The sequence below is a fragment of the Leuciscus leuciscus genome (assembly GCF_965113295.1).
Source record: "Leuciscus leuciscus genome assembly, contig: SUPER_11_unloc_4, whole genome shotgun sequence".
Classification (NCBI taxonomy): domain Eukaryota; kingdom Metazoa; phylum Chordata; class Actinopteri; order Cypriniformes; family Leuciscidae; genus Leuciscus; species Leuciscus leuciscus.
The window spans coordinates 231,604-247,297 of record NW_028118543.1 but is presented as its reverse complement, the minus strand read 5'-3'; the positions used below and the strand labels follow the sequence as shown (position 1 = coordinate 247,297).

Genomic DNA, 15,694 nt, shown 5'->3' with positions numbered 1-15,694 from the left:
GCCTCAGCTACCGGTAATAATAATAATAGTAATTGGTTACACATCATGTCAATAAATCAAGTTGTGTTGGTGGTCTAACTTGGTTTTATTTCTCTGTGTGCTCTGTTGTAGTTACACACAACCAGATCGGGAACTACCTGCTCACTGAAGATCTTCCTGCAGCCAGTCTTGATCCTCAAGTGGAATTTGGTAAAATATGGTCGAATACATTTGAATTATTTTTATGTAATTTTCTGAGGCAGTTCTGAAAGCAGGGTTCACCCAAATCCTGGATTCATGTAAAATTCTGGCATAAAATGTTAAAACTCGAAAGCTTGCCAGACCTCCCGTGCCTAGTTAAGGCCTGCTAAGGCATGAATTGGCCTGTGGCGGTATCGGACGTGGCTTAGCGAAGGGTCAGTTGTACCCACATCAACTGCTTATAAATCATCAAAGCCACAAATTGTGTCCACAATGGCCTGAGTCCTATTATTGAACCACTTTTTTGGTAGTTTCAATCACACATTTAGTATTTTCAATTTTGTCCCAATGGAATTACGTCTCAATTTTCACGTTCATACAATTTACCCTGATACATGTTTCAAAGTATGCTGAATTTGGCCCTAGATTGTTGGAAAGTTGATTTGGAAAAGTTCTGAAATTTATGTTACTGAAAGCATTGGCAATATATTTACCCATTTTTATGAAATCATGGGTCTGCATAGAAATGGTCCTTTGTCAATTAAATTAATATTTGTCTTTGCAGAAAAAAACATGGAGAGCCTCTCTGCTATGTCGGACTCCCCTGAAATCCAGAGGGCATCATGATCATGGGCTTTCAGGCAGCAGCAAGCCTCACAAAGATGGAAGGAGGCAAGGCCATTCCACCTTAAATGCCTCATCCAAACTCAGGATGTTGGCCAACCATTTTGTAGCCATTGCTGCAAGCCTGCAGTTGTTAGGTGAGATCTCATTAATGTTCTTTCATACTTTGTAGGTTTTTAGAGTGCATCACTAATTGATGTCTTCATGTTTCGGATAAACTGCACGTTTATGGTGGAGTCAGGGCTGTTTTAAAGAGTTGGTTCAATGACTATATTGGTTCATTTATTTCGTTCCTAGATGCAGAGAGTGTCTGCCAGACCAGTGGTTCTGTGAAACCTGCGATAGCAAGACTCACAGAAGATGGCCACTCCACGATAGGGAGTCAGTCCTTGAGGGCTTTTTTAAAGCTATTCCCCCATCTAAATATTTTGTTAGAGGGGAGGGAGGATACAGCTCACACGACCAAGGTAGGTAATTGCAAAACTCTTTTGTACTCTTATGTAATAAATCTAGTAGGCTCATTTTGTGTTTATCTTTCCTTTGCTAGCTTGTATTTTGCCAACGGTGAGAGTGACTCAAAAATGTCCCTGTGAAGTCCCCAGCATAACTGTGTCACCTGGCAAAGCAGTCATTTTAATTTCCATCAATGGTAATATTTCTAAACTCTGATCTTTTTTGAATATTCAGCTGTTTCCCCCTTTTTTTGCCTTTGCTTTAAAATGAAAATAATAGTACTTTAACTAAAACGACAGAATACATCTTGTCATTATGATAAACCAAAAAATATATACTTATTTGAACTATGCTGGTGTGATTCTACTCAAGATGTAGCCCAAGTGTCTTAAGGTGTGCCAGCTGATTGTTTCTAAAAACTCAGGTATTCATGGGTTTGTTTTCTTATTACCCAAGGGCGTTATGACATGCACCAGCCATTGTTTGCATGCCAAACATGCCAGCAGCAGTGGGCTCCAGAGTTCATGGACCTCATAAACAGTGGATACTGGCCAGCTTCCACCAGCTCTTCCACTTTGTATTCCCTCAACCTTTTCAGCAGTGTGAGGGAACTAAAAGTCATCGCTCCGGCACTGTCCAGACAAGCCTTGGCAAAGCTGCTGGAGCAACGTACAAAGTGTGGTGGGCGGGTAAGTATTCACCATATTATAGAATTCTTTACCATATGTAGACATCTCTAAAGTAACATTTAATATAATGCATCTTTCAGTCAGGACCAGTGTGCGGGGACACGCTGCAGCGCAGCTTCCTCGAATTTTCATATTGTGCTTTTGAGGAAGACAGCATGTCCTGCGGTGCACCTGTCACCTGCCCTGCTTGCACCCCAGACATGCTGGCAATCTCTGTGGATGGCAACAGGAAGCTATACCGGTTTCTCCGAAGCGGAAGGTGATATTTTTTTCTTCCAGTATAGATTGATCTGGATTTTTTTATATTTAATATTCAGCATAGATTAATGTTCTGTTTGGTTTCTTCCTCAGCTCCGACTCTTCGTTTTTTGAAGGAGCATTTATTGCAGAAGACACATCTGTGTCAACATTTGTTGATGTCCTGCATAAAGCTGTGAAACAGGCAGGTTTCAAATTATTTCTTAATATAATTAGTATGCTTTTACAGCCCAGATTGTATTTGCATTGGTGAAAAAACTGCCCTCAGCTTCAAATTACAAGGAGTATATACAGTATGTTTATAGTGTGTTTCATTTACATCACAGCTACCTGGACAAGGCAGATGTGGGAGCTCCTCGTGGACAGCAGCGAAGGAGACTTCTAGGAGGACCTTCAAGTTGGACGAAGAGGGCATGGAGGTTGCGGTGTGTCGGCATGGTTTCCTCCTTAAAGCGCTCAATATGTTCAGAGGTGAGATTATAATAAATTGTTTGCTGTTAAATGTAACTTTGTATTGTTGTTGTTTGTATGCAGCTTATATACCCCTGCTTGGTTGAGTTTCCCATTATGATCTCTTCAGAATGTACAATAATAATTTTTATATCCCTAGGTGAAATCTTTGCCTACCCCATGTATCTGCACAAGGAGTTGATGAGTTTAAAGGGGTCATATAATGCCATTTTTGTACAAGCTAATATGATTCTTTAGGGTCTAAATTAAAAGTTTGTAATATACTTTAATTAAAAATTCTCATTAGTATTGTAAGAAAACACTAATTTTACCTGGTCAAAAACAGCTCTGTTTTCAGCACGCCGTTTCAGTGCATGTGTCTTTAAATGATAATGAGCTTTGCTCACCCCGCCCCTCTGTTCTGTGGGTACACCGTATTAGACATTCTCTGACCGTATCTAACACAATAACCACGTGTTATTCGTTATAAACGTGGGATTATGAATTATATTGAGAACGTCGTACATAGAAAACATGCCGTAATGTACCCTGAGTGTAAACCTTAGACGCATTCATCGTGAAGCCTGCAGCAAGGTTTGCAAATTTCGCAAAGATTAATATAAATACTAATATAAAGGTTAATAAAACATTACACTCACATCTTCTGGAGGTTCAGCAGGAACACGTTGGTACCGATCCGTTTTTTCTCGTTTGTGAAGCTGTCTGGTGTGAAATGATTCGCGCAAACATGAAAGCACAGACGATCGTGGGGAATCCCCGTGAGGGAATCCCCGCGTCAATCCTTTGGGCATATTGCTTCAAAAACAAAACTCAGCCACTGCTTCTTCAACGGCTCGGATTTAGGAACATCCAAATGACTGCTGTGTTCCTTATTACATCTAAGAACAGAACACCACAATCGCTTAGACGCCATTCTACTCCAGCATATCAACAATGGCGGACTACTATGACGACGGCTGTCACAGCTTGCTCAGGGCGGGTCTTGTGTTGAAACACGGCTGTCAATCACAATAGCGGGAGGGGCGTACGATCTTATGACGTCACAATATCGAACGGCTTGATTTCAGAGATGGTCAAACATATAAGGAGATTAAAACAAAACCACTGGATGGATTTTTATCATGATAGGATGGTTGTGTACAGGCACTGCCAACAGACATTTCAGTGCAATCAACTTGTAAAAGTGCATGTACCATTATATGACCCCTTTAAAGCCAAGGTTTATCGCCATGGATGTAATGTGTAAATACTGGCCATATTTACACAAATCAGCAAACATCCTTCCTGATCTCCAGGGGCTAACATCAACCAGGCCTTTCCTAAGCGTCATGCACGCTACAGCACATTCCTCTAAGTGTGAGGTATGTTCAGTGTTTATTATGTTTAACTATCATCGGAAAATAAGTCCCTCTGCTGTGCGTCAGGGTCCGGTTCGCCTTGTCGTTACTTATTATCCGATATGATCGGCGGACATTACATTATCCCTTACATGCCTTCTTCTAGATTACATGGAGTGGCAAAAACCAAGAAGGAGCAGGGTCAACTGCAGGGGAGGAAGCTGAACAGGTGAACAGCTACCTCTCCCGCTGTGCCTTAACAACTAAATACATGTCGAAAGGAGGTAATTGTAGAATTTCTCTTCTAATGTAATTTTTTAGCATTACATTGCTTTATTGCATGATTTTCACTCAACATTTACTCTCAACAGCACGTGTGGATATGCTTACAATCCATGCTATGGCCTGGAACTACAAAAAATTCACAACACTGCATCGGGCATTGTCTGCAAGATATGTGAAGGTGTGTTCTCTGTAAATGGTTTCAATTTGTGGTTATTGTGTAGCTTTGTGTAACTGTATTGTTTAACTGTCGAATTAGACTTGCCAGAGGCTTCAGGAGGAGACAGCAAGTCTAGCGGAGCTTAAAGAAAGCTTGGCTTGCACTGATGAAGCAGTGTGGGTGTCTGATGTGAGGAAATGGGCAGCTGGTGGTAAGTTTGAACCAATAACATGTTTCACTTTGTGCTTCCTCATTGGCGGCGATCATAGATCATGATATTTAAGCTGTCTACTGCTTACTATACTGCATTCCACTATCTCTGTAAGCCTGTGTTTTTGTGTTGTGTTTCCAGATACAACAGGTACTTCCCTAGAGCAGTCCATTGAGGGACGTTACCTTAACGTGAGGCAGCGGAAGCAGGCTCTATACCGCCAAAATGGTAGAATTACATTGTCTATAGATAATTGCTCACTGTATTTTTGGTCATTTTTTTATACCTTCTGCTTGTCTTTACAGATCACCGCCTGCGGAGAAAAATTGCTGAGAGAAAGAGACTGCTGTTGAAAGACATAGAGACATATAACAGTCATGAGCCTGCCATGGCAATTGATCTAAATGAAGTGGAGCAGTCACTATCAGGAGACAACCCATCCCCAACATGGCCGTGGGAGGTTCATGGCAGCGGTAAGCAGAGTTTCCTGAGGCATCTGATTTATTTTGTAAAGATTCAAGTCAAAATTGTTATTTATACATTTTCTTTACTTCTGTTGTAGCACAAATCGAAGACAAGTTAAAAATGTTCAACAAAGCCATGCTGAAAATGAGACTGGAGGAGGAAAGGACAATACTTGTTCAGGAGATGGCCCAGCACTGCTCATGGTTGCAGAAGTTGCAGGCAACTCTTAAAAGAAAGACTTCAGAGGAAGGCAAGTTTCATCTTTGTAACCATACCAATCAAACAAGGAAGTAATGGTGTTAAGGACACCATACTTTAACTTTACCTAACAACAGACATATCTTACTAGAAAGCAGTTGAAAAACATTACACTGACCATCTAATTTTGATGAGTTATAACAAATATTATAAAGCAAGGTGGGTATGTGCCATCCAGAAACTTGCGCTCTGCAAGCGAACAACGTCTTGTGGTGCCATCTTAAAGAGGCTCAAAATCTCTTTCTCAGACCTTTACCATGACTTCCCTGCTGGTGGAATGATCTGCCTATCTCAACCAGAGCTGCTGAGTCCGTAGCCACTATTAAGAAACATCTGAAGATGCATCTTTTTCAAAAGCACTTGATCTAGTATACTAACATTACTCTTCTCTTCAAAAAATAAACCCAAAAACTTTTCTGTACTGCGTTAGATCAAACTGAGAAAGGTCATAGCACTTGCATATTGTTGTCCTACTGTGGGTTTAACTAAAAGCGTCTGCTAAATGAATTAATGTAAATGTATGTCATGGTAATTTGGATGTTTTTCACTTTTCACTTACAGACAAGCAAAACAAGGGCCTTTCCTGTCTCTGCAGAAGACGTCTATCTGAAGTTTCGGATACGTTGAAAGAGGTGCATCTTCAATACAAGGCTGTTTTGGGTCCTCGGGGCTCTGCTATAGAGCTGGAAGAGGAAAATGAAAGTGATTTCAGCAGTCCAGACACCAGTGAAAATGAAGAGGAGGAGTGCAGGTAATGATTATGTGAAAAGTGTCTTTTTTTTTTTTAATACCCTTGATTTATGTAACCTGTCAAATTGAGTAAAGATAACATTAATACTACATTTGTTTTCCAGAGTTTGAATAGGGACATGTTTAATGTTTACTCTGTTTGTGTCTGTGTCTCTCAGGGAGGAGCTACCGGGCAGGTGTCTGTAATCGATTGATTGCAGCCTGGGCAGTGTGAGGGACTTTTATGGCTGCTATTCCGCTCCTGTATCACATTGTTTTCTTTTTGTTCGCCTTTTTGCCATATGACTGATTACGCCACACTTTTATTTCATACCATATCATTTATACTGATTATTGCTTATTTCTCATTTTTCATCTCATATATTTACTGTAATAAATCACTATTTTTTGTATCTTAATCCATGTGTGGTCTCCCATTTAATTTTGCCTGGGCAAAAAGGAGCCTGGTCAGGGTTACACTGTTGTTCCACTTTTCTGAACTTGTAAGGTTTATATATGAGCTAAGTAAAATCACACCTTACTCATTCACTGACAATAGCGCTTTCTAGAAATCAAAATTTTTCCAATCTTATGCTCTGCCTCCTGACAACACACAAGCAGCTGGAGGTCCCTGAATCAAAATATGTGCCACATGCTGACATTTCATAAATTAATGGGTGTAACACTTATATACTGTACAAGGTGTTACAAGTATATCCGGTACATCAAGCTTGCCACGGCTGGTAAGGTCAGTGAAATTGGGTTTATCTCAAAACACACCTCTTTTTATCATAATAATCAATCAAAATATGGATGTTTTAATGGTTTGTGTATGATTTCAGAACTTTTGTTGACCAACATGTCAAAAATATGCTCTCTGAACGGTTGTTGTTGAAGATATCTTGTGCATCAAAATTCCCACAGCACCTAAGATAAGCATAATTAGGTTTATTTCACCACAGCACACCTCTTTATATCATAATCAATCAAAAATATGGACGTTTTAATGGTTTATGTATGATTTCAGAACTTTTGTTGACCAATTGTCAAAAAAATTAATATATTTTTAAAACATACATCAAATGTACACTCACCTAAAGGATTATTAGGAACACCTGATCAATTTCTCATTAATGCAATTATCTAATCAACCAATCACATGGCAGTTGCTTCAATGCATTTAGGGGTGTGGTCCTGGTCAAGACAATCTTCTGAACTCCAAACTGAATGTCAGAATGGGAAAGAAAGGTGATTTAAGCAATTTTGAGCGTGGCATGGTTGTTGGTGCCAGACGGACCGGTCTGAGTATTTCACAATCTGCTCAGTTACTGGGATTTTCACGCACAACCATTTCTAGGGTTTACAAAGAATGGTGTGAAAAGGGAAAAATAACCACTCGTTACAACCGAGGTATGCAGCAAAGCATTTGTGAAGCAACCTTGAGGCGGATGGGCTACAACAGCAGAAGACCCCACCGGGTACCACTCATCTCCACTACAAGAAAAAGAGGCTACAATTTGCACGAGCTCGCCAAAATTGGACAGTTGAAGACTGGAAAAATGTTGCCTGGTCTGATGAGTCTCGATTTCTGTTGAGACATTCAGATAGTAGAGTCAGAATTTGGCGTAAACAGAATGAGAACATGGATCCATCATGCCTTGTTACCACTGTGCAGGCTGGTGGTGGTGGTGTAATGGTGTGGGGGATGTTTTCTTGGCACACTTTAGCCCCCTTAGTGCCAATTGGGTATCGTTTAAATGCCACGGCCTACCTGAGCATTGTTTCTGACCATGTCCATCCCTTTATGACCACCATGTACCCATCCTCTGATGGCTACTTCCAGCAGGATAATGCACCATGTCACAAAGCTTGAATCATTTCAGATTGGTTTCTTGAACATGACAATGAGTTCACTGTACTAAAATGGCTCCCACAGTCACCAGATCTCAACCCAATAGAGCATCTTTGGGATGTGGTGGAACGGGAGCTTCGTGCCCTGAATGTGCATCCCACAAATGTTCATCAACTGCAAGATGCTATCCTATCAATATGGGCCAACATTTCTAAAGAATGCTTTCAGCACCTTGTTGAATCAATGCCACATAGAATTAAGGCAGTTCTGAAGGTGAAAGGGGGTCAAACACAGTATTAGTGTGGTGTTTCTAATAATCCTTCCTTTAGGTGAGTGTATATGCAAATACAGAGCAGCACTAGAGGCATTAAATAATAATAATACATTTAATTTGTTTGATTGGGGAGACAAAGAAAATGTGCAATGTTGGGGGTCCTTCAGGAGCATGGTAAATACTGCCATAGAGAGTACTGTTGCAGTAGTCCAGTCTGGAGGTGATGAGGGCATGGATGAGATTGATGCATTGGAGAATTAGTTCATCAATATAGAATATGGGGCTATGCAGTATGATGCACCGAAGTAAGCAGGAGGATAGAACATGTCTTAATTCATATGAACTGACATGCACAGGCTTTTAGCATATGGGTTACAGTTTACATAGCCCTATATTGTAGATTGTGGAACCAACTTTACAGGTGGTACATTTTGGCCTATTTACCACTGAAGGACAGCTGATTCAACTACCAAAACCATATATTTTTCTAAAAGCCTATAGCTTGTGACAATGACTAACCCTAACCCTAACCCTAACCAGTTCTGTCAATGGTTGGAGAATTATTTAGTGAACTGGTTTGTCCCGAAAATTACTGTCCACATGCTGTCTGAGGATCCGAGTCTGAGCCCTTGACTTGCCAAAGCAGGTTAGCTATGAAACTGGATATATTTAGCAAAACATATACATCTGAATTTATTTTGCCAAAATTGCACATATCTTTATGTTTTATGGTCGTGATTATTGTTCATGACATACTCATGATATTGTACTGTATCTCTGCATATGATATGCCTGGTGTGTGTGTGTGTGGCAATAAAATTACATATGATATTTAACCAGATAGAAGGAAGCATCTGAGAAAATGTTACTGCCCCTGGACCCCAGGTTACCTCAGTAGAGCCCACCGAAGGTGTAAAAAATGGCACATTTAAAAGGGCTTGAATCCTTAAAACACTGTCAGATCTTTCTGAAATGTGTTATGCTTATTACTTAAGATATGGTTTACAATTATATCGGTTATTGGTCCATCTCATGTGCAATTATGTTATATGAACCACATCATTCAATGACAAACGATTAAAAGTGTAATTATACAAAATATATCAAAAATGTGTACTTCTGACCCCTGTTGCTAGGCAACACCCTGTACAGCTTGGCTAAAGAACAATAAACAGGCTGCATGAAACTACAGAACTTTATAATATCACCCAATTACGCACTGAGTCATTGTTAGAAGGAAATAATTTTTATTGTTACTTATGCTATGGATTATCAATACATGAACATTCAATCAGAGGAAGAGTGTCCACTCCACACACATTGGGGGCACACCCGGAGTAGTGGGAATAATCTTTTTGACTGTAAACATCAACAAACATCAAATAAACTCCGATCACAAACTGCACAACTACCTTTAACAATAAAACACTGTTAACATACTAAATTTAAAAACTATTCCATATTTATTAATGTAATGCATACTAATTTCATTTACAGACATTGCTTCTTTTAATTAATTTGTACTTTGTTGAATGTTGTCTATTTGAAAGTGACAAAAGTATCTCAAAATGATTGTCTTCTCTATGCATATATGTATGAAAGTGACAAAAATATCTCAATATTTTGCAAAAATTGAATTTAATATACATTTAATGGAAACTACAGGGATGCAAGCAGATGATAGGTGGACAGGTGTGTGGGGTTGTGTTTAGGCTTAACAGGCTGTTTGATTGGACAGCCGTGTGCTAAAAGCGGCATGAGGTAAAAGCGGCACCACCACCACCACCATTGTCCACTGGAGCATTCTTATCGTCTTGGGTCTTCTTTTTGGGTCCTTCTACAGTCTCACCACCACAATATAACAGGAGAGCCTAAAAATCAAATTGGAAAAACATAGATTTATGGCCAAAATGCCAGTCATTATTGGGAAATAAGTCCCTTCAGAATGAAGCAAGACCTGTTCGCCTTGTAGGGAGTTATTTTCAATATAATGACTGGGGTTCTACACATGATCCCTTACTTATTAAATTACTACAGTCATTCACAGACATATTGTGTGGCTGTGAAATGAAAGTGAAAGATGTACTTACCAAGGATCAACGACCAAACAGTGGAGAGGTACTTCTACAGAGAAGTGGGACACGAGAAAGACCGGCTTCTTCAGCTTGCTTCTGGTTGGGGGGAGACAAATATGTAATGCTCAGCTGACATTTTCCAGTGGGTGTACAGAAGTTGGTAAAGTAAAAAATTGAGGATGTCCAAAACAGTACAACACTTACTTATCTACCTTACCAAGGACCACTGATGGAACTGAAACCAAATAATGGAGTGGGACCACATCAGCCTATCAGGAGCAGTGACTGGTAAAACATCAGTAAAGGGACAGATGTAAGGTCATTTAAAACACCAAGAATATAAAGTTTCAGCTAAATCAATCACACACACAACCCCCCAAAACAATCACAAATTATCAAATATTGTAAATAATCACACTACATCACCTTCTATTGTATGAATGTTGGAAACTGCCAGGTTGGAAACGTGTTTGTGATGACCATTATGGATATTGCACATTCATTTTAAATAATTAACACTGTCATCAGTGAGGGAATTTTTTTTTTTTTTTTTACAATAAATTGCATCTGACTTACAGCATGTCAGTTACTCAGCATAGAGAGAATGAAGAGTCCTGCTTCCATTTGTGCACACATTTTGCTCGGTTGAATAATTTACTAACCTCTTGATAAACCACATATCAAAAGAAGAACCTGTTTCTGTATGTTAGGCATTCTTGAATTATCCAGTTCTGAAATGGCAGAAAATGTTGAACATCTACCATCTTCAACTCAGGGCTTGTAAACAACACTTTATTTTGAATAGAAATATAACAAAATTACTATAAAAAAAGTTATTGAATATGGAATGTACAATAAAAATAAATAAAACTACATATATTACAAAATGAACAAAATTAAAAAACTTAAACAAATGACTCCTTGGGCTCCCAAGTAGGAGTCCACTGTTTCCCACTGAAAACAGAAGGGAAAGAATGATGTTACATGTGATATTTCAATTATTAGATTGGGAATGTTAACTTCAAACACATTTGCACATTCTTCAAAACAGGTCTAGGTAAAAGCGTTTGACTTCAAAACATGTGTAAGAGTGAGAGTGAAATAGAGAGTCAGAGCAATCTTATTTCTGTATTTGTCATATAGTAGATCACATACCATGCTTCACAAGGCTCCCAGTCAATAAGTAATTCTGTTTGGCCCTATGACAGGAACAACAATACATGCTTACAATTCTTTTGCATCAGGCTTTGGTAACAGCCACCATGTTTCCTGTTTCATGTTTTACCATGATATTTAAAGTATTTTAGTCAAGAGACTGTAGTATATACTTTATACAATATTTACATTATTTGACTATTTGCCATCTTTACTTCTGTGATTGACGGGTATTTTAACTTAACATCTTGACTTTATTTTGACGTAAATAGAACAAATAAAGAGTAGTATGGTGTTCAGTTATGCATGTCTTACCTTTCTCACTCTTTCTTTCAGAGCACTCCTAATTGGATAAATACCCAGGCCTGTGTGGTAGGAGCAATCTGAAGGCATCAAAACTCAGATTAGGAACACAACAACATCATTAACATATCCAGGTCAAGCATTCACATCAAAATGATCAAATATCAAGTCTGAATGCAAATGTATTAAGTCATTTAAACTTACTTTTTTGTTTTCTTTTGCTTTTATCCATTTCTGCCTCTGTGGGATAGAAAAATACATATATCCACTAAAAAAAGGCAAACAATTCAGAAACGGTCTTGCTCATCATAGAATTTATTACAAATAACAATATCATTAAAAAAACCTGACAAATGCAAAACATGCCTGACTTCCGCTTTCTCTTCCCTGTTGACCCTGTGGTTTTGAAGAAATCAGATGTCAAACTAAGTATGGAGTGCATGGCAAACAATTAAGGACTATCTAGGTATGTCTTTTTATACATGTTCATTAAAACAGGCACACATTCACACACTCACTTGCTCGCTCGCTCACACACACACACACACACACACACACACACACACACACACACACACACACACACACACACACACACACACACACACACACACACACACACACACACACACACACACACACACACACACACACACACACACACCCTCATGTGTAACCTATGTCCTACCACAAAAATGATCATGAACACCCAATCAGAACTAAATCAATCGGTTGAGAAGTTGCCCAGCAAAATTGCTGAAAAAGTTGTTGGATACAGTACATACCATACTCTTTCTTATGCAGGGCCTGAATTTCATTTTGGAAAATGGGGGGGAAATCCCCCCTTAGGTGATTCTTATGGGGGGGATTTTTTATTTGAGGGGGGAGTTTAGACTTTTTTTTTATTACATTTATCTCGCCTAAATGTATGCTCACTCATTGCATTTTTACAATGGGGTAATTTTGTTCTTAAGAATTTACCCAACACAAGGAAGCTTGATTTCAATCTTTGAATTAAATTGAAAAAAGTAGCACAAATAAATACAATAGAATAAAGATACCAATAAATAGAAATAAAGAGAAAAGTTTTTGCTTCGGTCTAACACTAGTATTCAGAAATACTACAGAGACTGAATAAAGTAATCAAATGTAAAATAACACTGGGTAGTATTTTAGTCCTGACTAAATTAAATACAAAGGCTATTAATCCTGATTCCTTAAAATGAAAGCTATGTTTTGTTGTTTTGACAACCAAATGAATGACAGACACATATGGCTGCTGTCCCTTTAAGAGCTAGTGCACGGATCCTGTGTTCATTATACGGTCACGTGCGATTTATGCTTATTTAAGACATAACAGACTGTGTTTACAGGATACTCACCAAGACCGAAAATGACATAATTTTTGCATGTTTTTGACTGTTAAAGCGATATAATCCACGAAAAATAACTTTTGTTACCCACGAGCTGTGTGTGAGGCGGCTTTACTCTATGTGTGTGTGCGCAGAGAAAAGCATCTCGGACAGCGCGCACGTACCGAATAGTTTAAAATCGCGTGAATGCATAAACTGGTAAGACTTCAAAAGACGTGCAAAAGGTAAACTTTAGTTACTCATGATGCAATGCTGGCCCGATTCCCGAAACGTGAGAGTGTATTATCTCCGCTTGCAGCGCTTAACGAGCTGATAGAAGACACAGCACCGCTGAATCACTCGCGCTGTTTGTGAAATTGCGTCTCGCAGACAGTTTTAAAATTACTGATTTGATTTTATAATCTGTGTGGATTCATTTACTAATACAACCTACAGGCTAAAGTGCATCAATGTTTGCGGGAATTTCCCGCATTATAAGTGGGAGACCTGCGGGATTTATTAAAATTATGCGCAATACCCGCAATCCCGCGCCGAAATTCAAGCCCTGTTATGTGTGCAATAAACTCCATTGTAACAACTGACATCATTAGCTTAGCTTGGCCAAATCACAGGAGTACTTGGGCCAATCTAAGCTAATGATTTCAGTTGGAGACAACTAGCCTTTAGCTTACATGCTAGTCGGCCCCTCCGACTTCAATTGAATTAGGCTAATAGGGGGATATGTCGAACTGGGATGTTGCATGCAAATACAAAAAAATTATATGTCCCTGCCTAATCTAACTCTCTGGTAGACAGCAAGTGAGCGAATTAACTAAAACACAGTGGAATGTTGCTTTAAGAGCTTTGTAGTTAGCTGTAAGAGTTACCTTTTTTAGGTAGATGTATTTCACCTGCCTTCTCCACAAGGCCTTCTGCCTCCACAGCAGGGCTTTCCAGCCCCACCTTCTCCAAAAGGCCTGCCGTCACCACAGCAGGGCCTTCCAGCCCCGCCTCCTCCACGAGGCCTTCCGGACCCGCCTCCTCCACGAGGCCTTCCGGCCCCGCCTCCTCCACGAGGCCTTCCGGACCCTCCTCCTCCACGAGGCCTTCCGGCCCCGCCTCCTCCACGAGGCCTTCCGGACCCGCCTCCTCCACGAGGACTTCCAGCCCCGCCTCCTCCACGAGGCCTTCCGGACCCTCCTCCTCCACGAGGCCTTCCGGCCCCGCCTCCTCCACGAGGATTTCTGGCCCCGCCTCTCCTGAGGTGCCCTGCTCGTCACAGGGGGTGAGGGTTAGGGTGAGGACAGTGTCCTCACTCGCCTTCCAACCTGTTCAAATTTGATTAGAAAAAAAAGTAGGAATGAGGCTGAAATATAATGTATTATAAAAATTCAAACAGGCATATTATTTGACATTCCCACACAAAATAATTTTAAGACTATATTTCTTATCTTGTATGCATTTACATATTTCTGAAACACAGGCAAAAAATGGGCTATAGGCTATTTTTTCACACTGGATGCAAGTTTACATGAGCTAAAGGCAAAACAATGGGGAAAACAGGGAAACTTGGTGCAACATACACCGAACTGCCATCTAAAGAAAACCCAACTATGTTTTACCAAATTTTCAGACTAGCCTACACTTGGTAACCTATATTAACAGGGCTATGTATTGAACATGGCTGGAATTATAACCTTAAAACATCAGAGTATTGTTTATTTATTTATTTTTCGACTTAGTTTCTCCACAACAAAAAGTAGTTCTACCTTCAGTGGACAGTGTCTTGTTTGCCACGATTGTCTTGCCATGTAACCAACATTCCACAACGTTGAAATGTAATAAGGTTGTCATTTGTTTTATAAAATATAAATATTTGATAAGTGCTGAAAAAATAGGGAAGGATTGACAATCAACTGTACACTGTATGGCGACTGAAAAAAATATACTGTACATCTCACCTGCACAAACCAACTCATAAAATGCTGACATTTTGCTGAGGTGTTGTGTAGCCAGCGGGTCCAGCTCACATCTTGGGGTGAGGGAAGTTATTTTAGGTTTCTTCCCATTGCCTTCCTTCTGAAGGAGGAGGAGTGGCTTGTAGCCCATTGCATGTAGCTTCTCAAGCTGCAAAGACATTTATTTGTAAAGGATAAAAAATGTATGTTATCAAAAAACCTGAGTGTAAATTCAGTTTGAGGCAAGACTTGAAATTTGTTCAAAGACCAAACATTGACAAAAAACTGCACATTATTACATGTCATATTATACTAAGTTCCTCTGATCATATTGACATAATTCAAATGCACTTATGACCAGCAAAAGCAAAATTACTGAGCTTTGTTCTTTACTTTGGTGAACCTATTCATACTGTATGTTTTTTTTAAGGTTAAGTGCTCACGAAATAAATGAATTTTCGGTTATCGTTTGAATGTTTTCAGGGATTCTGCATTCTGGATGACGGTGGGGAGATCATTCCACCAGCATGGAACCGTGAATGAGAATGTTCTGGAGAGTGATTTTTTTGGCAAAGGTTACTTAGTTCATTAATGCCTTTCAAGTTAAC

At 39.5% G+C, this 15,694-nt stretch overlaps 3 protein-coding genes and 3 long non-coding RNA genes across 6 annotated transcripts; 4 read left to right on the top strand and 2 right to left on the bottom strand.

Moving 5' to 3' along the window:
• The first annotated feature begins 815 nt into the window (after positions 1-815).
• On the top strand, positions 816-1,896 carry LOC309510194. Its single transcript, XR_014210251.1, has 4 exons — positions 816-941; positions 1,102-1,271; positions 1,352-1,453; positions 1,714-1,896. It is a non-coding gene; the product is annotated as an uncharacterized lncRNA (long non-coding RNA).
• A 238-nt stretch (positions 1,897-2,134) lies between these two features.
• On the top strand, positions 2,135-3,886 carry LOC309510185 (uncharacterized protein). The gene is made up of 4 exons (XM_082191239.1): positions 2,135-2,205; positions 2,298-2,388; positions 2,531-2,675; positions 2,815-3,886. The coding sequence occupies exons 1-4, from the start codon at positions 2,147-2,149 to the stop codon at positions 2,910-2,912; spliced, it is 393 nt and encodes a 130-aa protein (XP_082047365.1). The 5' UTR covers positions 2,135-2,146; the 3' UTR covers positions 2,913-3,886.
• A 354-nt stretch (positions 3,887-4,240) lies between these two features.
• Positions 4,241-5,018, top strand: LOC309510203 (uncharacterized protein; the record flags this gene model as incomplete). The annotated part of the gene is made up of 5 exons (XM_082191240.1): positions 4,241-4,296; positions 4,384-4,475; positions 4,554-4,665; positions 4,807-4,874; positions 4,971-5,018. The coding sequence occupies exons 1-5, from the start codon at positions 4,284-4,286 to the stop codon at positions 5,016-5,018; spliced, it is 333 nt and encodes a 110-aa protein (XP_082047366.1). The 5' UTR covers positions 4,241-4,283.
• Positions 5,019-5,032: 14 nt separating this feature from the next.
• On the top strand, positions 5,033-6,529 carry LOC309510181 (uncharacterized protein). The gene is made up of 4 exons (XM_082191236.1): positions 5,033-5,138; positions 5,228-5,380; positions 5,950-6,139; positions 6,297-6,529. Exons 1-4 carry the CDS (start codon positions 5,054-5,056, stop codon positions 6,322-6,324), a joined length of 456 nt encoding a protein of 151 aa, XP_082047362.1. The 5' UTR covers positions 5,033-5,053; the 3' UTR covers positions 6,325-6,529.
• A 3,364-nt stretch (positions 6,530-9,893) lies between these two features.
• LOC309510200 lies at positions 9,894-11,144 on the bottom strand. The gene is made up of 3 exons (XR_014210258.1): positions 10,523-11,144; positions 10,334-10,414; positions 9,894-10,114 (listed from the first exon to the last, which is right to left on the bottom strand). It is a non-coding gene; the product is annotated as an uncharacterized lncRNA (long non-coding RNA).
• Positions 11,145-11,459: 315 nt separating this feature from the next.
• Positions 11,460-12,067, bottom strand: LOC309510202. The gene is made up of 3 exons (XR_014210260.1): positions 11,981-12,067; positions 11,789-11,856; positions 11,460-11,517 (listed from the first exon to the last, which is right to left on the bottom strand). It is a non-coding gene; the product is annotated as an uncharacterized lncRNA (long non-coding RNA).
• Positions 12,068-15,694: the final 3,627 nt, after the last annotated feature.

Coding starts and splice junctions, on each gene's coding strand:
- LOC309510185 (XM_082191239.1), top strand. CDS start 2,147: ATGCTGGCAATCTCTGTGGATGGCAACAGGAAGCTATACCGGTTTCTC. Junction 2,389..2,530: donor TGCATAAAGCTGTGAAACAG/GCAGGTTTCAAA, acceptor TTTACATCACAG/CTACCTGGACAAGGCAGATG. Junction 2,676..2,814: donor AGCGCTCAATATGTTCAGAG/GTGAGATTATAA, acceptor TTATATCCCTAG/GTGAAATCTTTGCCTACCCC.
- LOC309510181 (XM_082191236.1), top strand. CDS start 5,054: ATGGCAATTGATCTAAATGAAGTGGAGCAGTCACTATCAGGAGACAAC. Junction 5,381..5,949: donor AAGAAAGACTTCAGAGGAAG/GCAAGTTTCATC, acceptor TTTCACTTACAG/ACAAGCAAAACAAGGGCCTT. Junction 6,140..6,296: donor AATGAAGAGGAGGAGTGCAG/GTAATGATTATG, acceptor TGTGTCTCTCAG/GGAGGAGCTACCGGGCAGGT.